General features: G+C 40.3%; 1 protein-coding gene across 2 annotated transcripts in view; it reads right to left on the bottom strand.

Moving 5' to 3' along the window:
* The window catches only part of wdr18 (WD repeat domain 18), a 156,760-nt gene that overhangs the window by 10,192 nt on the left and 119,350 nt on the right, over positions 1-27,218 (bottom strand). For both annotated transcript variants that reach the window (XM_048560188.2, XM_048560187.2), the window contains one exon: positions 10,694-10,860. In XM_048560188.2, coding sequence (XP_048416145.1) covers positions 10,694-10,860 — 167 coding nt within the window. The remainder of the gene's footprint in view (positions 1-10,693; positions 10,861-27,218) is intronic.

Below are 27,218 nucleotides of genomic sequence, written 5' to 3'. Positions count from 1 at the left end.
CAACAGGCCATGATGCAGTCTAATCTGGACTCTGAGCAACATTTGATTGATTCAAGGACCCATTAAAATTGTCCTTGATCCTATTGAGGAAAATCCACTGACATAATAGGTATTTTTCTTGTTTTAGTCAACAGTTAACTACCTACAAGCAACAGGATGTCAAATTCAGACAAGACCAATTTGCATTTTGACTTGTGAGCAAATGGAAAGGTATCACACTGCTGTAATTTTAATTTTTTTCATAATATGTGGGCATCTTTGGCTGAAACAGCGCATATTGCCAGTCCCTACTGCATGTCTTCAAACGTGCAAAATGCATTAGTGAGCTGCCTTGCAGAGCAGCTGCAGTCCTAGGGACAGTGTTCCCTCTGTGCAGCTGCTCCAAGGATCTGTATGCAGCAATCGATGTGCAGTACCATTCTTCACTTTGATGAGGGCAGTATAAGTTTAATTCTCTGAATTCCTCTGGCCAAAGAGGCAAACAGAATAGTAACTCAAGAGTTTTGGCACATTAGAGGCGATCACAGGCTGGGGAAGCAGTCACTGCGGCCTCATCAAGCCCCTCTGATCCAAGGGTTCTATCTTCTTGGTCCCTCCGAACTTATTTTAAAACTTTCCTTTCTGTAGGAGCCCCCTTGAATACCAACTTGCCACAGCAGATCACACCTCGCTTTGTGAGGCTGACAAGAGCTGCTGGCAGCAAGTCATGATTGGGGCCCCCATTTCTGCAGAAAAAAAATCACTCAACGAACCTGTATAATAGTGTGATTTAACCACAGGAACAATCAGAGATTCGGTCAACTGCTGTCTTCAACTCCACTTATTTTAACAGGAGTTGCTGAATGAAAATCAGGACTTATTGTAGCATTTATATCACTGTAATTGCCAACAGTAGGCATGGCGGAGTTCACATTTAACCCAATACACTGACACCATGCAGTACACTTCTTATTTGATACCCCTCAAACCACCCATCTTCAAATGTCGCTCACTTGTTGCAATTACTAATGATGTGCAAACTCAAACATTGTAGCTTAAAACATTTTCCCTAGAGACAGCCAATGCTTGGGAAAGACTCTTAATTTTACCACAGGTTGGATTTTACAGCTCAAGTTGACAACGCTCACTCAGCAACATTTGTTTGACAGAAACACCACATCTGTAAAATATCCAAAACACAGACTATTTTTGCTTGAAAATATAATTATTCTTGTGCCATGGATTTCAACAGTGATGGTGAAATAAGAAGTATTATTTCTACTCAAGGAAATACCCAAAATAAAAGAAGTTCTTAAAACACTGTATCTGATCATAAGCCCTGATAGAAAATTGCTCGACAGTTGGCTAAGAATATTCCAGGTTTTATAGTGATGCTATCCAGAGATAGCATTGCATTGCTCATTTCCTTGGGCTCTCAACGCCTCATTTGGATTTGGGGCCAAGTGCCTATTATCAATGACTTGGGATTGCAGAAAAAATTAAAAGAAGGTTTTTCACAGAATTACATCCATGACATGAGGAATGGTACTGGTTCAGGCAGGTGTTAGGAGTTGGGGTGGACTTACAATATTCATCACAAGCTTAGCAAGTAATGAAAAACGTGCTCAAAGCTTACAGCAACTCAAATCCTCCTGCACTCTTTAAAAAAAGTTCAAATTCAAAATTGTGGAAGTTAAGTGTGCTGGGCAAATGCACATAGTGTTTCATCATTGGACTTTGTCTGGACTTCTATTAGGTTGCTGGAATGATTACCATAACTACCTCATGATGTGCTTCCACCAAATATGTACAGATAATGGAGAAGCAGCAAGGCAAATTATTTACTTACCCTACTGATCACAATGTACAATGTTTTTATGTTACTTTAATAATGGATGATAGTTTATGACCTGTGGAGCAGAGCTCTGCTGATATTGGATTTTCATACAACCACAATTACATGGCAAGACATTGCAGGATAAACACAATGAAATGCTGTCCAGATCAATTCTGCAATAGAAGCACAATGAATTGCTCTCTGGATCAATGTTGCAAGATATGCCAGTGAATAATTTTAATCTTTTAAACTCTGCAGAGATTTACTGCCTGATCCAGGAATGCTTTTCTTTTACTGTTGTCCTCATGATTGTTCCAGATCACACACTCATTGCTTTGTGAAAATGACAGTCACTTCTTACATCCACACACAGCCAAACGTGGCAAGATACTGATGCTGCAATTCTCTACTCTTCTACAGAGCATGCTGTTGAATACTTCGTGGATGGTGATCTTAAAAATGGCATTTTAAAATCAATACCTTCTCGTTCTTTATCCGGGGCACAGTGGCTCAAAAACCTAAAATACCTTACAGTAATACCTATCACAAGAGTTCACCTCTGCCATCCTGACAGCAATCTACACACCACCCCATGTGGATATGAAGAGTGCCCTAAATGAGGTTAACGCTGCCATAAAGACTCTAGAGACAAAGTTCCCTGAGGCCCTATTCAATGAGGGTGGCAACTTCAACCAAGCCAACTTTAAGCAGGTGATGTCAAGATACCACGAACACATCTCTTGCCCCACCAGAGGACCGAACATCCTGGGCGACTGCTATACAACCAAAGACGCCTGCCAATACAACCTCCTACCACATGAAGTCCCCACCTGCATCAAGAGGACCACCATCATCCCCGTACCCAAAAAAAAACATATGCAGTGTGGCTTAATGACTACCACCAAATAGCTCTGACTTGAATAATGAAGAAGTGCTTTGAGAGACTGGTCATGGCCCACATCAACTCCAGACTCCCAACCTGCCTCGATCCCCCTACAGTTTGCTTACCGACATAATAGGTCCACAGAGGATACCATATCCCTAGCCCTGCACTCATCTATGGAACAACTGGACAACAAAGACACCTACCTGACACGAGACCACAGCTCTGCCTTCAACACCAATATCTACTCCAGACTGATCCCAAAACTGCATGACCTTGGTCTTGGCTCAGTCCTCTGCAACTGGATCCTCAGCTTTCTGACCCACAGATTGCAATCAGTGAGAATAGGTAACTGCACCTCCTCCATAATAACAGTCAACACTGGAGTCCCCCAAGGATGCATCCTCAGCCCCCTACTGTATTCCCTGCACACCTATAATGTGTTGCCAAATTCCAAATGAATGCCATCTAAAAGTGTGCAATGACACCACCTTAGCAGGATGGATATCTAACAACCATGAGTCAAAATACATAAGGGAGATGGAGGGCTTGGTGACATGGTGCAATGAAAACAATCTGTCTCTCAATGCCAGCAAAACGAAAGAACTGATCATCAACTTTGGAAAGAAAAGAGAACACACTCCCATCTACATCAATGGAACTGAGGTTGAGAGGGTGAAGAACATCAAGTTCCTGAGAGCAACAAAAACTGACAATCTGTCCTGGATTTCCCAAGCAAATGTGACAGTCAAGAGGGCACAATGTCTCAGGAACTTTGGCATGTCCAAAAGGCCCCTCACCAACATCTCTAGATGCATCATCAAAAGCATACTGTTCAGGTGCATAATGGCCAGGTATGGTAACTGCTCTGCCCCGGATTGTAAGAAACTACAGCAGGTGGTATGTACAGCCCAGACCATCACAGAAGTCAACCTTCCATCCATGGACTCAATTTACACGGCCCACTACTGTGGAAAGATGGCCAACATCATCTGCCAAAATTCATCTGCCAACTTTCAAGTTCTGCACTATCCTCCTCAAAGCTTACAATACTTCAAGTTTGCTAACATCTGAAAGTTTTGAAATTGTCCTATTTACACCAAGATCCAGGTAATATAAATCATAAAAAGCAAGGGTTCCAATACTGACCCCTGGAGAACTCCACAACTGACGTTTCCCCAGCCCAAAAATTATTCATTGACCATTATCTCTGTTTGCTATCACTTGGCAAACTTTGTATCCACATTACTGCTGTTCTTTTCATTCTATAGCTCACTCTTTGCTCACAAGTCTGCTGTGTGGCACTGTATGAAATGGGTTTTGGGAATCCACACAAATTACACCAACAGTATTACACTCACAAATCCTTTCTGTTACTTCTACAAAACCTGCACCAAGTTAGTTAAACATGATTTTCTCTTTAGAAATCTATGTTAGTTCTCCATAACTAACTTGCATTTGTCAAAGTGACCATTAACTCCAAATGAGTTCAATAAGTTTGCCCATCACTGAAATGAAACTGACTGGTTTGTGATTCCCGTTAACATCGCACCCTTTATCGAACCAGGACGTAAAAACATAAGAAAAAGGAGTTGAAGTAAGCCAACAAGCCCTTTAAACTTGCCCTGCCATTCAACAAGATTGTAAATGATCCACCTCAGGCCTCAGCTCCTCTTTCATGCCAGTTCAGCACAACCACAAACTCCTTCATATATCAAAAATCTATCTTCCTGTTCTTTGAATACTTTCAGTGATGTAGCTTCCACAACCATGTGGGTGCAGGATTCCAGATAGTCAACACTCCTGGGAAAAGAAATTCCTCTGCACCTCTGTTTTAAATGGGTGTCCTCTAATTTTGTAACCTGCCCCTAGTACAAGATTCTCTCAACATCTACCTTGTCAAGTCTCCTCAGAATCTACTATTTCTTAATAAGATCACCCTTACTCTTCTGAACTCTAACGATAAAGGCCTAACCTACTTAACTGTGCTTAATAAGTCAATCCAAGGAATCAGCTCTATAAATCTCTTCTGAACCAATGCCAGTATATTCTTTTTCAATTACACAGACTAAAACTGCACACAATATTCTTGGTGTAGCCTCACCAAAACCCTGCACAGTTGTAACAAGATTTCCTGGTTTTTAACATCTAACCTCCTTGCAATAAAGGCCAAAATTCCATGTGCTTTCTTAATTACAATAAACTTTTTATTATGGGACAAGGGTTGTGCCAGTAGATATAACATTCTGGTTGATCAAGAGGTCCACATAATCAAATGACAAAACACACACTAAGCAATAGAAATGTAATGCAGGGGATGCACATCACTGTTATACTCTATTTACAACATAAGTCATTCAAATAATAATGCAACTTTGCCATAAATGGAACTTACTGGCAGACAGCCTTCTCACTCGTACCCTCAACTGACAATTCAAACATCTGAAAGATTGCAATAGTACCGTAAATTTCCTGTATTTGAGGTACATAATTTTTGCCAGCTTATCAAGGGTGCTGGTACACAAGGTGCTGGTTAAAACGAAGTTTTCTGTACTAGTTGCACCTGCATTCTAACTTTTTTTTGTGCTTCATGCTGAAGAACACCCAGATATTGCACTTGCCCTGCTCGGAGCTGCACATACTTTTGTTTAGTTGTGTACTATTGTAGCCTCTGGTCTCATTTCTGTAACTAGATTTCTTGCACAAGTGAACCTAGTGTCCCTTTACACAAGGCTTGCAAAGATCTTGAAAAGGAGGACAACTCTCCACTGGGTGCAGTAGGCTGCACTTATGCACATGGTAAGTGCAACTTGTAGGTAAGTTTAAAAGCAGGTTTTTACCTTAAATCAAAAATAATATTTATTTTGTTTCAGATCCATTTTTTCATGGGAGCCGCAATAAATGTCTCAGAAACAGGAAACGAGCAAAGGCTTTTAGTCATAATTTAGTTAACTTGATTAAGCAGAACTATCTTCTGGAAGCTAACCTCGTTTGAACAAGTAAACAGAAAATCCCAAAATTATTCTGATGTTAAATCTTAAAAAATGAGAGTCACTGCAGTGTCACCATCAAACAGCCAGTTAATCTACGAGGGCAAAATACAGCGCATTTTACAACATTGTTATTCTGGCAAAACAGAACAGAATAGTTGTTTTTCAGAGAAGTACTGCAACATCATCAATATTGAGGCTCTGGCGAATAGACTGAATGACATCTGAAAACCTGTGTCGAATAGAGACATGGACAAGAGAATTGTTAAACAAACAAACCCTGCAAAAAAACTTTTAAGGAGAAAGGTCAGCAATTTAAAATATTACATATTTTAATACTTTCTTCTAAATCCTGCATTTTTATTCACTTGTTTCTGGAATATGATTTACTAGAATACTCAGTGCCAGTAATTGTAAAAGGAGAATTTAAATCCAAATATTGGGGGAAACTGAGCCAATGTATCATTTACAGCAAGGGTGAAGAGTGAATGGGACAAAATATTGGCTGTGGAGTTTTGAAAGAATTGGATGTTGGCAAAGAGGGTACCTGAGAAATCAAATCCGTAGGTAGCAACAACACAGGATGGGCTTTTGAGGACAAGGCAATGAAGTTTGATCAACCACTGAAGTTAACATTACTAAGCTGGGAAAAAATGGCTTTGATGATGGGTAGGAATTTGAACTTGAAATTTGGTTCCAATTTGAAAAAGAACTTCAAAGATGCACACTGTTCAGTTTAATCAAACAGCCTTAGCAAAGGAGCAATGTTGCTGGTGTGAGAAAGAACCAGTCACAGTGGTTAAGAGTGTGTTTTGGAAACTCTAAGCGCTCATTTAAAGATTGTCCTGGGCCCCCCACAAATTGGTTGCTATTGAAATGTTTGATACCACAAAGACGATGCAGGGAGATGGTAGTAACTTATAGATGCCCCTCACCAGCATACTCCCTTGATGCTATAACCATTCTCAGACTTGGTACAAGTGACAGCTCACCCCATGCCTATTGATAATGTTAGCAAGCTGGACAGAAAGGAAGGCAAACAATGATACCTCCTTGAGGAATTCCAGAAGAATGAACTTGGGGGTTAGAGGAAGTATTGCTGAATATGCACTAGAAATTTAATACCAGATTTATTAAGGTGGATTATGGCACAAATGGCAGAAGGGAATCGTGCATGTTGAAAGCAATTGCAATGTTATGGAGAGCAAGAAAAGGTAGGTTTACCATGGAAAAGTGGACTACCAATGCAACAACAGCTTGAAGCATCATAAGTGTTAACATTATTGAGTTCTAGTTCTCTCATATGGTTTAGCAAAAGTTCTGAAAACCTTTGTTAGCTAAAATACCATGACGGTTATTCAAAGTACTTATCCTCCTTTCTTTGCATTTCAAACATTTTACGTTATGAGAGGTTATCATAAGATGATCAGACAAAGGAGTAGAAATGATGTCATTCAGCTCATGAAGTTTGATCTGCCATTCAATGAGGTCATGGTTGATCATACCCTCAACTCCACTCATTCCACATCTCTTGATTCCCTTATTGACTTAAAATCTACCTCAGTCTTGAATCCACTCAACAACCCACCCCTACAGTGTTCTTCTGTAAAGAGATCCAAAGATTCATTACCCAGTACCTTTTAAGAGAAGTTCCTCTTCATCCCCATCTTAAATAAGTGAAACCTTACTCTGAGATTATGCCCTCTGGTCTGAGACTCCCCGACAAGGAAAAACAACCTTACTACGTCTATATTGAAAAGCTTCCTAGGAAACTCAAGTTTCAATAAGGTCTTCTTTCAATCTTCTAAACTCCAATGAGTACAAGCTCAAACTCCTCAACTTCATCTCACAAGAAAATCCCTCCATGCCCAGTATCAACCTAGTGAACCACCTCTTTGCCTCTATTCCCAGTTTATGTCTTCTTAGTTATCCTGCTGTCCACATCTGCGTCATCCTTTTCCATTGTGAAGACCAATGCCATTTATTCATTGAGGATTATGCCTGTGCCTTCTGGGTCCCCACTCTGATTACCTCTACAATTCCCTTAGTTATTCTATTCCTCTTCAAGTATTTAAAAAACTCACAGGTTTTGCTTTATTCTACCTGCCAATGCTTTATCATTCACTCTCTCAGATTTCCTAATATCCATTTTAATTTCTCCCTTACACTTTTAATACTCCTCAGGGCTTTGCTCTGTTGAGCCTTTTTACACGCCTTAGAAACTTTGCTGTGTTGAGCCATTGTTGCCTGCCATAATACTCTATCTTTTTCTTAATCTTAAATTTTACGTTCTTTGACATCCAAGGTTCTCTAGTCACAGACTCACCCTTTGTCTTCACAGGAACAAATCTGCCCTGCCTTCTTGTTTCTCCACCCTTGAATGCCTGACTGCTCTGACACAGTTTTAATAACAAAAACTGTTCCCAGTCCACTTGGACCAAATTGCATCTTATTCTTAGTAAAGTTAGACTTTCCCCAGATTAGAAATTTTAGCCCTATCCCCATCCTTATCCTTTTTCATACCTATCCTAAATTTAACTGAGTTATGGCCGCTATCTTCAAGCTACTCATATGCCTTCTGCTGCCGTAGTTCACTTCTGAAAATAAGGCACCTCCCTTGTTTGCTTTCTGTGTACTAAGTAAGAAAAGTGTTCCTGGATACAGTTTAAGGATTTTGCCCCGTTTCTACCTTACCCATTAAAATTATCCCAGTTAATGTGTGAAAATAAAACAAAGAGCTGAGTATACAGCATCCGTGGAGAGAAAAGCAGAGTTAATGGTTTGAGTCCAGTGACGCTTCGCAAGACGAAAACCGTTTTTTCCTCCACTGATGCTGCTGGGCCTGCTGAGTTCCTCCAGAACTTTGTTTTTAATTTCAGTTAATATGTGAGTAGTTAAAATATCCTAGTATTACTGCCTCATTGTTCTTGGATCTCCCTGAAATGTGATTACATATTTCATCCTCTACTACTGACTTTGTGGAGGCCTACAGTATTTGCCCTTTTTCTTTACTTACTTTTACCCATATAGCCTCATTTGATAATCCTTCCTAAGATACAGTCCCTGCTTACTGCTGTAATTGATTCCTTGACCAATATCATGACCGCTATCACTCTTCTGTCCCCTCTCTATCTCATCTGAATACCCTATGACAAGGAATGTTGAACTGCCAATCCAGCTCAGGAGAAATAAATGCTTTTAGATTTAGATCACTTAAAGCTAGAAAACAAAATTGAGAATGTACGGAGAATTATGATCATGGATAAATTCAGAAATAGCATCCTGGCAAACTTAAAAACTAGTTCTGATAAACAACAAGTAGTAAAGATCAGAGAAACAACAGTTGTGGCAGATGCCTATGGTATCTTATGTAATTGCAGGTGGGTAAACAAAGTCATATGAGAATCCACACAGAAACGGAAGGAATGGATTTCTGCAGATGGAACAGGGATTAGTTTGAGAGAACAGGCAGAAGGGTGTCATAACAAAGAACAGTTGTAACCAAGGAGTTAACATGCTTCCATAGTAATAAGACTCAACATACCAAAGTCAATTTCAGGAAATTAAATAGGAGACTGCAGTGGTAGGCAAGTCTAACAAATCTTCAGAAAAGGAGGCAGCAGAAAAGGAAATTAAAGTATTAAAACTAACCTATTAAAAATAGTGCTTCAAAGAGAATGTTTTCTCAGAATGTACTGAGAAGGGAGTGATTGCTCAGGACAGTCATGAAGATTCTTTTAGAATCACGAGGAGAATCAGACCACTGAATGTTTTGAGTGTTTTATCGCTTATTCTTCCCATGAAGGAGGTAAAACAATCAAGATACTGAGAAACACTGGAGCAAGTCAGTCACTGATGCTGGCTAATAATATTAGGTTATTGGAGCAGAAAATATTTATTGGAGAGATACACAGAGGTTAGAGGGACACATAGGTTACAAACTAGTCTCATTACAATTAATTGGATTGAAGAGTCACTGGGTAAGTGGAGAAGTTGCTGTAGCAGTGAAACAAATTCCTTCATGAGGAACTAATTTTAATTTTGGAAATGACTTGATAGGTTCTGGGAGATACATTATGGGGAACAAGGAAATGGCAACCAAGTTAAAGAGATATTTTGCTTATGTCTTACTGGTGGAAGATACTTTGAACATCCTGTTAATACTAAAGAATCTGGAGAGGAATTAAGTAGCATGACCATACATGAGAAATAATATTAAAGAAACTAATGGGTCTTAAGACAGACGAGTCCCCTGGTCTTAGTGGTTTATAATCTAGGATCATAAAACAAGTAGGTATAGCACTAATGGATGCGTTGGTTGTAATTTTCCAAATATCCTTGGGTTCTGGAGAAGTGTCAGAGAAATGGAAAACTGCCAAAGTGGTAATCCTATTTAAAAAGGGAGGGAAACAAAAAGCAGGTAACTCTAGGCCAATTAGCCTAACATGCATTGTTGGAAACAATTATTAAGGAGGTAACTGCAACACATTTGGAAAATCACAATCTAATCAAGAAGAGTCACCGTGGCTTCATGAAAAGGAAATTGTGTCTGACTAATTTGCTTCCTGGTAGTGTTGCGACTAGATCTTTGATACATAGAATTAGACAGGAAGAAAAGTAGTCTTTTAAACAGAGACACGGTTTGGAAATTCAATTATGGAAACAATTTTCAAAGCATTTAACTCAAAAGGATGTAGGTAAAAATAATGAAGTGGATACATTAGCCCATTTTCTTTAATAGAAATGTACAGGTGTTCTTTTGACAGAAAGCACGTAGAGAAGACAAAGGATAGCTTGTTGGGGGAAATAAACAGAGACCATGGTGTGGGAGTGGGAAGAGAAGCTATTGCAGGCAATTCCCTGGTTATGACTGAGTTGATAAGAGTGGAACCAGTTCTACTCTGCTGGTGTGGTGGTCAACCATGTCATTGTCTGAAGACGTTAACAAGGATCTGTTGTAGCAACTAATGAAATTTCATAATGTGTTATGGAGTAAAATCTCACCTTCTTGTTGTGCTGAAGAGATAGCATGATAGCAGTTCCCTCTTCATTTTCTGTAATTTCTGAACTGTGTAAATATCTGCTAAACTTTGGGAGACTTAGACTGGGCCTGCTGTCAGGGTTAAACATGTTGGCTGAGGCAACCATCAGGAAGGCGTTTGTCACTGGCCCTAGGGATAAATACAGGAACGTCATTAATGTGAACAATATTTAACCCACTGTATTGATAAATCTATACATTATTTACCGATATTTTAGAAACTACGAGCAGGAATAGGCCATTCAGCCCTGCTCCATCAGTCAATATGATCATAGCTGATCCTCTACCTCAGCACCATTTTCCCACATTCTCTCCATATACCTCGATACCTTTAACATCTAAAAACAATGTTCAATATTTTTATTGAACATATTCAGTGACCTGTTCTCCACAGTGACCACCCTCAGAGAAGAAATGTTCCCTCAGCTCAATCTTAAACGGCCTTCCCTCTATCCCGAGACTTTTGACCCCGGTTTTAGAGTACCCAAGTAAGGAATCATCTTCTTTCTGCATCTAGCCTCAACAGCCCTGTTAGAATTTTATACGTTTCAATCCTTTCATCCTTCTGAACTCCAGTGAATACAGGTCCAATCAAATAAACATCTCCTTATATGACAGTCCTGCTATATCTGGTATCAGCCTAGTGAAACTCTGCTGCACATTCTCTTTGTCAAGTACATTCTTTCTTGGGTAGGGAGACCAAAATTGCACACAATAATCCAGGTGAGATCTCACCAAGGCCCTGTATAACTGCAGTAACATCCTTATATCTGAACTCAAGTCCTCTTGTAATAAGGTCTATATACCACTTTCCTACCTGACTTCTTGCTCCACCTCTCTGAGCACTTTTATTGACTGGTGTACAAAGATACCCAGGCACTTTTGTACCACATTTCCCAATATAATCACCATTTAAATAATACTCTGGCTTTCTGTTGTTCACACCAAAAAGTGTATAACTTCACATTTACCGACACCGCACTGCATGTGAAATGTATTTTCCCGCTCATTCAATTTGTCTAAATTATCTTGAAGCCTCCTTCACCATCCTCACAAACTCACTTGGTTCTGCGTTGCCAGCATTTTGTCTCCTCATCCAAGTTATTTACATATATCATGAATAGCTGGGGCTCAAGTACTGTTCCTTGTAGTATACCACTAATCCCTGCTTGCCGCCTGGAAAAAAACATTTATTCCTACTCTGTGTTTCTGGTCTCTCAACTAATTCTCAATCTATGATAACAAAGTGTGAAGCTGGACAAACACAGCAGGCCAAGCAGCATCTCAGGAGCACAAAAGCTGACGTTTCGGGCCTAGACCCTTCAGAGGCTCTCTGATGAAGGGTCTAGGCCCGAAACGTCAGCTTTTGTGCTCCTGAGATGCTGCTTGGCCTCCTGTGTTCATCCAGCTTTACACTTTGTTATCTTGGATTGTCCAGCATCTGCAGTTCCCATTATCACTAATTCTCAATCTATGTCAGTATACTATCCCCAATCTCATGTATAATAATATTGCCCACTAGCGTCTTTTGTAGGGCCTTATTAAAAATCACGTTGAAATCCAAACACATCAACTGCTTCTCCCTTATCTGTTCTACTAACTACATCCTCAAAAACTCCAGTAGTTAAGTACAATTTCCCTTTCAGAAACCCATGCTGACTTTATCTTATCCTACTAATGCTTTCCAAGTGTTTTGTCTTTTATAATAGATTCTAGCATTTTCCTCATTACCTATGTTAGGATAACTGGACTGTAATTCTGCCTTTTCCTCCTTTTTTTTAAATAGTGGAATTATTTTTGCCTCCCTACAATCTGTGGGAATTGCTCCAGGGTCTACAGAATTTTGAAAATAACCAACAATGCATCCCATATTTCCTTGGCCACTAAGTACGCTGGGATGCAAATTATCTTGTGAATACCCAGGAATTTATCAGCCTTCAATTGCACTACTTTCTCTAGGACTATTCTTTTAACTAGCAATGACTTTTTCATTTACTCCCTTCTACTAGACCTTTGGTTTCCTAACATTTTTGGGAAATTACTTGCATCCTTGTTTGTGAAGACTGAAACAACATGCGTGTTCAATTTTTCTGCCATTCCTTTTCTCCCCATTATACATTTCCCATTTCTAACTATAAAGGATCTATATTTGTCTTCACTATTCTTTTTCTCTTCATATATTTATAGAAGCTTTTATAGTCAGTTTTTGTGTTTCCTGAAACTTTACACATTCTTTACTTTCCCCCTCTTGAACATTAGAATTTAGCAAAAGAGGACAAAAATAAAATAGCATACAGTCCTCAAAAATGTTGCCTTTCTTCAATTTTATATATTTACTCTTTGGATCTAATACAATCTCTAATTAACTTTATAAATCATGGTTGAGGCACCTTTCCGGTTTTATTTTTTGTGCCAGAGAAGAAAAAGAATTTATGTAATTCATGTAAAATGTTCTGTAAATATTAGCCATTGCCTATCCACTTCCAAACCTTTTACTAAGATTCCCAAACCATCATTACCAACCTGCAACCTTATACCCATGTATTTAAATTCAGGTCCTTAGTTTTGGATTCAACTATTTCAATCTCCATCTGAATAGACAGTTCTTTCATTTGCAAACCTGGCTTTAAGCATCGAGCAAGATTAATATTCTTCAAAAACGTCTACACTTATAGTCATATTACATTTAAAGAATTGACCTAAATTTTCTACAGACCCTTCATTCCAAGCCAACCATAATGTTAAACTAAACTAGTCCCACCTGCTTGTGCTTAGCTCATATCCCTCCAAACATTTCTGATTCATGTACCTATCAAATTGTCTTTTAAATGTTGTAACTGTACCCGCATCCAGCACTTCCTCTGGAAGTTCATTCTGCACTCTGTGTAAAACAGTTCTTTAAAACAATTCAGCTCTTTATTCCAGATTTTACTGAATTCAAATTTCACCATCTGTCATTAGGGGATTAGAACTCAAGCCCCCACAACATTGTCCTGGGTCTGGATAGCCAGTCCGGCAATACTACCACTGTACCACTGCCTCCCCACTACACCTATTTTGCATCTGTGTGCGTGCGCACGGTGTTCGTCAGAGAGTTTTGAAAGGGGTAAAGTTTATGTTACACAACTTAGAATTCCAGTCCTTTTAGTATTCTTGTTAAAGTTATTGTTATGACACAGTGATAGCAATACAAATCAAATCAGCTTCACTATCACGGAATTCACAACACACTGAAATCAAAACATTCAATGATCCTCCAAACTGCCCAACTGATTCTTATCGGACTCTACAGACCTTGAACACCAATTCTATACCAAAAAAAACTAACAATTATTAATAATGTAACTTCAGCAGAACGTAGATTAGCAAGAAATGAGAAAAAGTAGTAAGAAATAAGAAACAAGAACAAGTAAGTATTTATTTAATTCCTATAGTCTGAGATTCTTTTCTCAGAATCTTCAACAAATTAATAACTGGAGAGAAACTAAAGACAGCACGCAAAACCAAGCAGTAACTTCTCAGAAGTCTCCAAAAATCACTCTGCCTCTTTTCAAAACCTAGTCAGAACCGGTTCTCTTGACTAACCAATTCAACATCCCACCAGCTGTCAGCCTTGAGCATAGCAACAACTCAGCGCCAATCGTCTACAGTGTCCTTAGATCAGAAATTAAGTTGCATTATTTTTCTTCGCAAGTTCCCAATAGAAAACATTGCTGTTCTCTTCGAAAGAAAGCTACCATTCAAGGTTCAATTTCGTACTTAACTCTCAGTTCTAACCAAAAATGAGAAAAACATAAAATTTGTGATGGTCTCTGCATCAGGCTATTAGAGATTAAAAATTCATAGAACATAGAACATAGAACAGTACAGCACAGAACAGGCCCTTCAGCCCACAATGTTGTGCCGACCATTGATCCTCATGGATGCACCCTCAAATTTCTGTGACCATATGCATGTCCAGCAGTCTCTTAAATGACCCCAATGACCTTGCTTCCACAACTGCTGCTGGCAACGCATTCCATGCTCTCACAACTCTCTGCGTAAAGAACCTGCCTCTGACATCCCCTCTATACTTTCCACCAACCAGCTTAAAACTATGACCCCTCGTGCTAGCCATTTCTGCCCTGGGAAATAGTCTCTGGCTATCGACTCTATCTATGCCTCTCATTATCTTGTATACCTCAATTAGGTCCCCTCTCCTCCTCCTTTTCTCCAATGAAAAGAGACCGAGCTCAGTCAACCTCTCTTCATAAGATAAGCCCTCCAGTCCAGGCAGCATCCTGGTAAACCTCCTCTGAACCCTCTCCAAAGCATCCACATCTTTCCTATAATAGGGCGCCCAGAACTGGACGCAGTATTCCAAGTGCGGTCTAACCAAAGTTTTATAGAGCTGCAACAAGATCTCACGACTCTTAAACTCAATCCCCCTGTTAATGAAAGCCAACACACCATATGCTTTCTTAACAACCCTGTCCACTTGGGTGGCCATTTTAAGGGATCTATGTATCTGCACACCAAGATCCCTCTGTTCCTCCACGCTGCCAAGAATCCTATCCTTAATCCTGTACTCAGCTTTCAAATTCGACCTTCCAAAATGCATCACCTCGCATTTATCCAGGTTGAACTCCATCTGCCACCTCTCAGCCCATCTCTGCATCCTGTCAATGTCCCGCTGCAGCCTACAACAGCCCTCTACACTGTCAACGACACCTCCGACCTTTGTGTCGTCTGCAAACTTGCTGACCCATCCTTCAATTCCCTCGTCCAAGTCATTAATAAAAATTACAAACAGTAGAGGCCCAAGGACAGAGCCCTGTGGAACCCCACTCACCACTGACTTCCAGGCAGAATATTTTCCTTCTACTACCACACGCTGTCTACTGTTGGCCAGCCAATTCTGTATCCAAGCAGCTAAGTTCCCCTGTATCCCATTCCTCCTGACCTTCTGAATGAGCCTTCCATGGGGAACCTTATCAAATGCCTTACTGAAGTCCATATACACCACATCCACAGCTCGACCCTCATCAACCTTACTAGTCACATCCTCAAAAAACTCGATAAGGTTTGTAAGGCATGACCTACCCCTCACAAAGCCGTGTTGACTGTATTTGATCAAGCCATGCTCTTCCAGATGGTCATAAATCTTATCCCTCATCTGGTCTAGTTTGTGCCATTTGTTAAAACAGTTTAACTACAATAAATCGTTATTTTCTCATTAATCAAAAAAACTGTGTTAAATATTTAGAGTTTATTATAATTAAATCAGAATTAGGTAGATTCGGGAACTTCCATGGTTTAGTCTAATTTTCACCTTTATGATGATTTGGGAATAGTGGGGTTTGTTTTTCTGCTCATTAGCTTCAGTGAGTCATGACACCGGTGAGATTGTTGATATATTGGTTTTAGTTTTCCAAAAATTCCAAGATTAGGAAGGCTCCATTAGATTGGAAAATAGCAAATTCAATCCCTTCATCCAAAAAAGCGAAATAGAAAGCAGAAAATTGCAAGCCAAGTAGCTTAACATCCGTCATAGAGAAGATGCTAGAAGCTATTAAACGTGTTTGATATAGAATATCAGATATCCAGGAGTGAGTTAGACTAGTCAAAGGGTTTGGGCTAATTTAGATACTGAATTGGAGGTACTGGGGAGTGAGTTACTGATTGGAATATAGTCATACAGAATATCTGATATTGGTGAGTGAACTGGAATCGAATTGAGGGGTGTCAGGTGTTTATATATAGAATAATAGATACCTGGGAATGAGTTACAGACTGGCATCTAATTGAGTTACAGTTTGGAAATGTAGCAAGCGGTTCAAGGTGGTTTATCTTTAGAACAACTGATGTACGGAAGTGAGTTACAGATTGGAATCGTATTGAGGTTTTTTTTTGGGTGGTGCTGGTTATGTAAAGAATAACAGATATGCAGCACTGAGTTACAGACTGGAATCTAATTGAGGGAAGTGGGTAATTTATAAACACAGTAACCAGACAGGAGACGGAACAAAGTACCTACAATGCACCAACTCAAAAATGACCAACTGCTGCTTGTGGAGGTTTACAAGTAATTGAAAGATGGGAGATAAAACAGGCAGACACTCACATTGCAACCCAAGTCAGGAAGCGACAGAAGAATACTTGGGTTTCAAAATGGCATCAGATTAAGACAGTTTTAGATTTTAAAACTGTCTTAGTAGACAGAGATCAGTAAGTAAATTAGGAACAGGTTCTAAGGTATCTGTAAATTACTGGACAAATCAGGGGAAGTTAAGCCAACAGTTAGGAGGACAAATGATGAGCTCCCAGATATTACCAGGAATTGGAATAGGATAGTGAGGAAAAGGCATCAGATTATTCTAAGTCTGCACTGAAAAATGACAAATGACCTCATCCACTGCCTTTTGCTGAAAACATTGCTAACCTTTACAATCCTTTACTTGCTAAAGTCATAAACTACTCTACTTTAGTGGCTTCTCACTTGCCTACTTTGAATATCATCTCCTTCTGTTTCATCATTCACCGAAGATATTAAAATGTCTTCATGATTTCAGTAACATGCTGGTTAGAATGCTGCCTATCTGACACCATCCTATTCATCTTCAGTCCTGTGTAAAGGCAAAAAAAACCAACAGACACAAGAAGTTCCATCAAAAGCTCTGCTTATTTGCAGACGCATTAATACACTTTTAGACAACGCCATTTGAACTCACAGATGGTCAGTGTGGTACTTATTCAACATTTGATTTTGGGATTGGCCTTGCCACACAGGATTCAAAAACCGTGATAGATTCTGAACAAAGTTGTACACCTCAATTCAGTGACTGAACTGATGTGTCACTTTCTGTGTATTCAAATCTTTTAGATGTTTAAAGGCTAGAAAGGAGAGCAGACTTTGTTGAAAAGAAACTTTGTTTCAGCCGCTAACTATAAACAGGTTCTGGTATTTGTATGTTGTTCACCTTCAAACAACTGTTCCCATTTCCGACCACAATGCAGGAACGTATGAACGAAAACAGCTTTTGACACAATTGCCCCTCTCCTGTGCTGACTGAATTCCAGACCCATAACTGAAGCCTTCCTTCTTCCTGCACCTGGTTTCACATTGTACCATTTAGTTTATATTGTCCCTCCTCAGTCTAACATCCAGAAGTCATCAGTTCACATCTCACTGTATTTCATCTGCAGGAGTCTGAGAGATGAAAATGTACAAAGTATGAGATGTGTTTTAATCTGCAAAACTAGGATGGAAGATTCAGCAGGAATCAATCAGCCAGCCAGCCACTTTGGATTTGTTCACTGCAGCCATTTCATGACAGCACAGCACTGACACTGGCTTTATAAATAGGAAAATGCAAGAAATAGTGGGGACTTTTTTTCATTAATGAGATGAGGACATTGCTGGTGAGGTAGCATTTATTGCCCATTCTTAATTACCTAGAGGGCAGTTAAGAATCAACCACATTGTTGTGGGGCTGGAGTCATATGTAGGCCAGACCAGGTGCGAATGGCAGTTTCCTTCCCTAAAGGGCATTAGTGAACCAGATGGGCTTTTCCAGACAATCGACAATGGGTTTGCAGTCATCAACAGATGAGTGATAATGTCATTGTAACATCAATGGAAGGGCTGTAAATAAATAATCAATGATGTTACCAACATTGTACCATCTATTATAACACTTACCATAATTGGCTTTAAATGTTTTCACCTCATTAATTGGGTAGAAAAGCACAATGATAGGAACATTATAGTATACCGGTATATATGTCATGTAGTGCATCTAAGCATCATTAGATTCTGAATTCCAGATATTTATTGAATTCAAATTCCACCATCTGTCAAGGCAGGATTCGAACCATGTCCCCAGAACATTATCTGGGTCTCTGGATTAACAGTCCAGTGATAATGCCACAAAGCCATTGCCTCCCCTTGCTTGGGAGTCTATATCCATTTCAGTGCAGTGTAGATTCACCAGAATGATGTCTCTGAGCAATGGTGGATCCATTCTGCTACTGCTCTTTTTATCCCATCAGCATCAGATTATCTCATTGTTCAGCTGTGAGATTTTATCTCTTCCATGTGAAGGGACTGGACCTAGGAATTTCCATTTACTCTCCCATCAAAGTTGACAGGACCCCTGTATCCCTGCTTTAGGATAGATGTTAGGAAACTTGAAAGAGTTCAGAAAAGAATTACAAGGATGTTACAGGTTTGGGCTACAGGGAGATGCTGAATAGGCTGGGGCTATATACCCTGGAGTATCACAGGCTGAGATGTGACCTTAAAGAGGCTTATAAACTCATGAGGGGCATGGATACGGAAGAGTCAAGATCTTTTCCCCAGAGTAGGGGAGTCCAAAACTAGATGGTACAGGTTTAAGAGAAGTGAGGAAAGATTTAAGATAGACTTAGGGGGCAACTTTTTCACATTGAGGGTTGTGCGTGTAGGGAATGAGCTGCCAGTGGAAGTGGTATAGGCTGGTACAATTACAACATTTAAAAGCCATCTGGATTGGTATATGAATAGCAAGGGTTTAGAGGGATACGAGCTGAATGCTTGCAAACTGGACTAGATTAATGGCGAATATCTGGTCAGCACGGACGGGTTGGACTGAATGGTCTGTTTCTGTGATGTACAACTCTATGACTACGTTCTACAGAAGGGCACTTAGAAACACTCATGGTTATCAAACAGAGTCAACACAGTTTTGTGAAAAGGAAAAGTTAGCATGCAGGGCTATCAAGCAATTAGAAAGACAAACAGTACGCTGACATTCATTTCAACAGGATCTGAGTGCACAGGTAAAGATGCCCTTCTGAAGCTCTACAAAGCCTTGATAAGACCTCACCTAAAACACTGCATACAGTTTTGGTCATCTCATCCAAGGAAAGATAAGTAGTTTCTAATCAAGATAATAAAATGTGAGGCTGGATGAACACAGCGGGCCCAGCAGCATCTCAGGAGCACAAAAGCTGACGTTCCGGGCCGAGACCCTTCATCAAAGGGTCTTGGCCCGAAACGTCAGCTTTTGTGCTCCTGAGATGCTGCTGGGCCTGCTGTGTTCATCCAGCCTCACATTTTATTATCTTGGATTCTCCAGCATCTGCAGTTCCCATTATCACTGATATAGTTTCTAATCAACCTGTCCAGAGATATCATGACACACATCTGGAGCAGGTAGGACTTGAACTTGGGCCTCCTGGCTCAGATGTTGGGATATTATCACGATGTCACAAAAGCCCTCTAAGGAAGGCCATACTTGCCTTAGAGGGAATGCAATGGAGGTTCACTAGATTAATTCCTGGAATGGCAGTACTGATTCACCAGGGAAAATTAAGGAAACTGGATTTGTATTCTCTAGGTTATAAAGAATAAGAGGTGATCTCATTTAAGCGTATTAAATTCTTAGAGGGAATGACAGGGTAAACAGGGAATGTTTCCCCGAATGGGGTCTCCAGAAGCTAGGTACATGATGTAAGGAAAAGGGATAAATCATTTAAGACTCAGGTGAGGAGGAATTTCTTCTCTTCAAGTGTGGCAAGTCTTTGAAATGTTCTATATCAGAGGGCCATGGACGCTCAAGCATCAAGCAAGTTCGACGCAGAAACTGACAGGTTTCAGGAAGCTAATGATGTGGAGATCATGCAGGAAAAGTATAGGTCCTCAAGGGTCATAATCTTCGGATTACTGCCTGAGCCACGTGCCAATTGGCATAGGGAAAAGAAAGTTAGGGAAGTAAACACGTGGCTAAAGGATTGGTGTGGGAAAGAGGGATTCCATTTCATGGGGCATTGGCATCAGTTTTGGAACCGGGGTGGGGGGGGATCTGTACCGTTGGGATGGTCTCCACCTGAACCGATCTGGAACCAGTGTTCTAGCGAAAAGGATAAACAGGGTGGTCAGTAGGACTTTAAACTTATGAGTTGGGGGAAAGCGAAAGCGAAAGTGACAGGGAGTATGGAGTTAAATGGAAAGATAACCAACAGGATAGCATGTGTACAGGTGGGTTTAAGCTCAAGGCAGACTAGGAATACAGCAAAAAGGAAGGATATCTTAAGACATCTTAGGATTTCCAATATCTCTAATAATGATAAGAAAGTTAGCATTAAGGCACTTTACCTAAATGCTCGTAGCATTCGCAACAAAGTAGATGAATTAACAGCACAAATCATCTTGAATGATTATGATATGGTAGGCATCACAGAGACTTGGTTGCAAGGAGTTCAGGACTGGCAGTTAAACATCCAAGGATTCACAACGTATTGAAAAGACAGGGAGGTGGGCAGAGGGGGCGGGATTGCCTTGTTAGTTAAGAATGAAATTAAATGTACGGCACTGAATGACATAGGGTCAGAGGATGTGGAGTCTGTGTGGGTGGAGTTGAGGAACGACAACGGCAAAAAAACCATAATGGGAGTTAGGTATGGGCCTCCTAACAGTGATCAGGACCAGGGGCGCAAGATGCACCGGGAAATAGATAGGGCATGTCAGAAAACAAAGGTCATGGTGATCATGAGGGACTTCAATATGCAGGTGTACTGGGTGAATAATGTTGCCAGTGGATCCAAAGAAAGGGAATTCATGGAATGTTTGCAGGATGGATTTTTGGAACAGCTTGTGATGGAGCCCACAACGGGGCAGGTTATTCTGGACTTAGTGCTATGTAATGAGCCTGATTTTATAAAAGATCTTAAAGTAAGGGAACACGTAGGAGGCAGTGATCATAATATGATAGAGTTCAGTCTGCAGTTTGAAAGAGAGAAGGCAAAATCGGATGTAATGGTGTTACAGTTAAATAAAGGTAATTACAGGGGCATGAGAGAGGAATTGACAAAAATTGACCGGAAGCAGAGCCTAGCGGGGAAGATAATGGAGCAACAACGGCAGGAGTTTCTGGGTGTAATTGAGGACGTAGTACAGAGGTTCATCCCAAAGAAAAGAAAGATTATCCGAGATGGGATTAGACAGCCATGGCTGACAAAGGAAGTCAGGAAATGTATCAAAGAAAAAGAGACAGCCTATAACATGGCCAAGAGCACTGGAAAATCAAAAACAAACAGAGGATAACAAAAGAGAGAAATAAGGAAGGAGAGGATCAAATATGAAGGTAGGCTAGCTAGTAATATTAGAAATGATAGTAAAAGTTTCTTTCAATACATAAGAAACAAACGAGAGGCAAAATTAGACATTAGGCCGCTCCAAATTGATGCTGGAAGGCTAGTGATGGGAGATAAGGAAATAGCGGAAGAGCTTAATAAGTCCTTTGCATCAGTCTTCACACTGGAAGACATGAGTAGTATGCCAACAATTAGTGAGAGTCGGGGGCAGAGTTGAGTATGGTAGGCATTACAAAAGAGAAAGTGCTAGAAAAGCCAAAAGGTCTAAAAATTGATAAATCTCCTGGCCCCGATGGGCTACATCCTAGAGTTCTGAGGGAAGTGGCTGAGGAAATAGCGGAGGCTTTGGTTGTGATCTTTTAAAAGTCACTGGAGACTGGGAAAGTCCCAGACGATTGGAAAATTGCTGTTGTACCCAGCCTTGTTTAAGGAAGGTTCAAGGCAAAAGTTGGAAAATTATAGGCCAATTAGCCTAACCTCAGTTGTTGGTAAAATTCTAGAATCCATTGTTAAGGATGAGATTTCTAAATTCTTGGAAATGCGGGGTCAGACTAGAACAAGTCAGTATGGATTTAGTAAGGGGAGGTTGTGCCTGACAAACCTGTTAAAATTCTTTGAAGAGGTAACAAGTATGTTAGACCAGGAAAACACAGTGGACATTAACTATGTAGACTTCCAAAAGGCCTTTGATAAGGTGCCTCCCAGGAGGCTGCTGAGCAAGGTGAGGGCCCAAGGTGTTTGAGGTGAGCTACTGGCTTGGATTGAGGATAGGCTGTCTGACAGAAGGCAGAGAGTTGGGATAAAAGGTTCTTTTTCAGAATGGCAACCGGTGACGAGTGGTGTCCCGCAGGGTTCAGTGTTGGGGTCGCAGCTGTTCACCTTATACATTAATGATCTGGATGAAGGGACTGGGGACATTCTGGTGAAGGCAGGTAGTACTGAAGAGGTGGGGAAGCTGCAGAAAGATTTGGACAGTTTAGGAGAGTGGTCCAGGAAATGGCTGATGAAATTCAATGTGAGCAAATGCGAGGTTTTGCACTTTGGAAAAAAGAATACAGACATGGACTATTTTCTAAATGGTGAGAAAATTCGCAAAACAGAAGTACAAAGGGATCTGGGAGTGTTGGTCCAGGATTCTCTAAAAGTTAACTTGCAGGTAGAGTCTGTAATTAAGAAAGCGAATGTAATGTTGTCGTTTATCTCGAGAGGGTTGGAATATAAAAGCAGCGATGTGCTTCTGAGGCTTTATAAAGCTCTAGTTAGGCCCCATTTAGAATCCTGTGTCCAATTTTGGGCCCCACACCTCAGGAAGGACACACTGGCGCTGGAGCGTGTCCAGCAGAGATTCACACGGATGATCCCTGGAATGGTAGGTTTAACCTACAATGGACGGCTAAGGATGCTGGGATTGTATTCATTAGAGTTTAGAAGGTTGAGGGGAGATCTAATAGAAACTTACAAGATAATGTATGGTTTAGAAGGGGTGGACGCTAGGAAGTTGTTTCCGTTAGGCGGGGAGACTAGGACCAGTGGGCACAGCCTTAAAATTAGAGGGGGTAAATTTAAAACGGAAATGAGGAAACATTTATTCAGCCAGAGAGTGGTTGGCTTGTGGAATTCATTGCCATGGAGCGCAGTGGAGGCCGGGACGTTAGACGCCTTCAAGGCAGAGATCGATAAATTCTTGATCTCACAAGGAATCAAGGGCTACGGGGAGAGTGCAGGGGAGTGGAATTGAAATGCCCATCGGCCATGATTTAAATGGCGGAGTGGACTCAATGGGCCGAATGGCCTTACTTCCACTTCTACGTCTTATGGTCTTATGGAAAATGGCATTGAGGTGATCAACTGTAATTTAGAATTTCTGGGCAGGCTCAACGGGTTGATTGGCTTACTCCTGTTCCTAAATAATGTTCAATTACTTTATTGTAGTTCTTTGATGAAGCATTAGGTGCTGTGGATAAACAGGAACCATGGATGCTCTGTACCAAGACATTCATAAGCCACTTGATAAGACATCACATCAAGTTTATTGCAGAAAACAAAAATTCATGGTAACAGGGATAACATATTGGTGATTTAAAGAAACGCCGATTAACAGGAAATAGGAAGTAGTCATACAGGCCATTTTCTGGATGGTCACATGGAACAACTGATGTGCCACAGGGATCACTGCTGGGGCTGAAACTAGTTTTAATTTTGATAAATGATTTTGCTGAAGGGAACAAAAGAATGATTACCAAATTTGTTGATAATCCAAACATAGGTAGCAAAGTAAGTTGCGTAGAGGACATAAGGATACTGCAATGTAATCATGGAACAATGAATTATAGTGAAGTAAATGGAAAAACTGGCATAACAAATCAAGTCTTGAGCTGATTCAATACAGATTTAAAGGAAGTGGCAATTCGTCCACAAAAATGAACAGCAAGACATAGACTACCATCAATTTATTGCAAGGGACTGAAATTATGTTAAGGAAAAGTATAATCCTCTGTACTTTACCAAATGACTGAACTGACATAACGTTGCCTTTGATAATGTGACAGACATCCACATCAATCAATTTTGTCTCAGATGTCAGGACACACACTGAAAAAATGTTAACTTATGGTATCACTGGAATGTCACTGTTCTGCCAACTCATGTTATCCCTAAATGGGACACTGGATCATACAGATAAAGGTCTAGTTACAAGAAAAGCTCCCTGATAAAATATCAAAAACCACCTTGAAAACTGTAAACACACACAGACACAGACACAAACTGCTCTGCTAACATAAAGTTAGAAAGATTAATTGCACTGAAATATCTTCCAATTCGTTACTTCGAACAAGTTCAGAGAGGAACTTCTTATAATCTCTGTCAATTACCTCTTACTGCCCCCAATGTTCATGCCTCTCTAGCAAGAATCTCCTCCTTCACAAGGGTACAACTGCAGTCCAGTGAACTGGCTTCTATTATTTTGCCCAATGAACTAATTCATAAATCAATGACAAATTATTTATCACCAATACACGCTCACTTATTCAAACAGGTAGTGCTGTACATCATTCAGTAATAAGAGCCCAAGAGATTAGCTGTTCCTTAACCTGGATGAATAACGATCAGTACAGGTGTCTAATACAGCACAGGAACCAAATCAAAAAGTTCCACTGGGCGCCAAGACTTAGAAAACAACACAATGGCTCAGTGGTTAGCACTGCTGCCTCACAGCGCCAGGAACCTGGGTTCGATTCCACCCTTGGGTGACTGTGTGTGGAGTTTGCACATTCTCTCTATGACTGCGTGGGTTTCCTCTGGGTGCTTCAGTTTCCTCCCACAGACCAAAGATGTGCAGGTTAGGTGGGTTGGCCATGCTAAACTGCCCATAGTGTTCAGGGATGTGTAGATTAGGTGGGTTATGAGGGATGGGTCTGGGTGGGATGCTCTGAGGGGCGGTGCAGACTTGTTGGACTGATGGGCCTGTTTCCATACTGTAGGGATTCTACGATTCAGTAGGGTGGCAGATTTGTAATTTTTCAGGATATATTTGCAGTATTATACAAGATTACTAACTGAACTATCGTTTTACAGAGAGGGCATAACCTGTGTCCAAACAAAATGGAACTATAATGTCAAGTCTAACCAGTTCTTATTTAGCTTTCAGTGAAGGCTTCAAAAGCATTTTAGAATCTGACAATTTAGATAGCCTAGTTCACAATCAAAAGCTGTCAGGAGACATGAAAGGGCTGGTGATGCAAGATACATTCTGCAAATTTAGGCACTGTTTACATTTCTCTGAGCTCTCAAAGTGTAAGATGTCAATAGAGGAGAAAACATTTTACATTAAGGGGAAGCAAATTCAAATGGATGAAGTCAATCCGTAAATGCAGACATCTTCCTTTTACTTGCGGTCTATGTCAACAATCCTTACGCCCCCTTATCTTCATAGACAAATCACGTTCAGTTTTTGGGCAGCAGTGTGTGTATAGACTGCATTCTTGTTCATTTACAATTTAAGCAGGGAACTGATGTCCCCCAATATGCTGGCTTCCATTTTGAGATGAAACGTAATCTGACAGCAAAAGCATAAAGCAGAGAAGTACTGTAGATGTCGGTAATCTGAAATAAAGATGCAATGTTCTAGAAATACTCAGCAGATTTAGTAGCATCCATGGAGAGAATTGAAAATATAATTATTAATTTAAGCCTTTACAAAATGGCAAAACTGCAAAATGTAATCAATTTTAAGCAAGGAAACAATTCCAAGAGGCTTTGCAGATACATAATCAGACAAAAATGGAGACAGAGCCCAAGGAGGAGATATGAAGAAGGGTGATCATATGATCAAAGAGATCGGCATTAAGAAAAATCTTAAAACAGGAAAGGGATGCTGGGAGATACAAATAAGTTTAGGCAGAAAACTACAGAGCAAGAAGCCAGTAAGATTGAAGGTGTAGGCAGTTGGCTTGCAAAAGATGCCATTTCATACAGGCATAGGACCAGAGGAGATTTCAAAGTTAGGGATGACCTAGGTTATGAAAGACTCTAAAATCACTTGGATCATTTTTGGACCGCCTCCAGGTGGAATACAAGCACGCATGCTGCAGAACACAGAAGGTCTGCTTCCTTCTTGCCCTCAGCCTTCCAGTACTGGTCTCATGATGTTAATGGCACATGCACCCATAGACACTTCCTGCTGCCCATTGAAACTCAGTGGCATCATGTCTCCACTTGTACAAGGGTCATTCTAGATTCATAGGTAATCACTACAAATTTTAAACTGGAAGTGTTGAGAGACTGGAAATCAATTTACATCAGGATTGTTGGCTGAGTAATATTTTTTCCAGGGATAGGATGCCAGCAACAAGTTGTTGGATAAGCTGAAAGCTAAAGTGTGTGAAATATGGATGGAAATCCAGAAAAGCACTGGAATAGCCAAATCTGGACATTACAAAGATGAGGATTAGAAATGTGCTGAAGCAAGAGTGGATGCAGTTTATGTTTGGGAAATGAATGGATAATAAGCTTACAAATAATCTGACTCAGCTCAAGAAAGTGAAGAAGGGTTTTGTGGCACAGTAGCAGTATCTCTACTTTTGGCTAGAAAGTTGGGGTTTAGGTCACACTTCAAGATGTAATGGCCACACTAGTGTGCCACAATATATATGAGGAACCTGGAATTAGTAGAAAGGGTATAAAGTTTGTATAAATTCTGCAATGTTTGACTGTGGAAAATGCAGCTTAAACAAGGCGTCTGACAGGACCAACTGAATTTTTGTTTCAAATAAACATGAAAATATCACTAAAGTGTATATAGCAAAAAACACAACAAGCACTTCAGGTGCAGATCCAGGTACCTTCTAAGTGAATTGAAAGTTTCTTCCTCAG

The sequence above is a fragment of the Stegostoma tigrinum genome, chromosome 30, assembly GCF_030684315.1.
Source record: "Stegostoma tigrinum isolate sSteTig4 chromosome 30, sSteTig4.hap1, whole genome shotgun sequence".
Lineage (NCBI taxonomy): Eukaryota > Metazoa > Chordata > Chondrichthyes > Orectolobiformes > Stegostomatidae > Stegostoma > Stegostoma tigrinum.
This window is presented reverse-complemented; position numbering and strand designations above follow the sequence as displayed.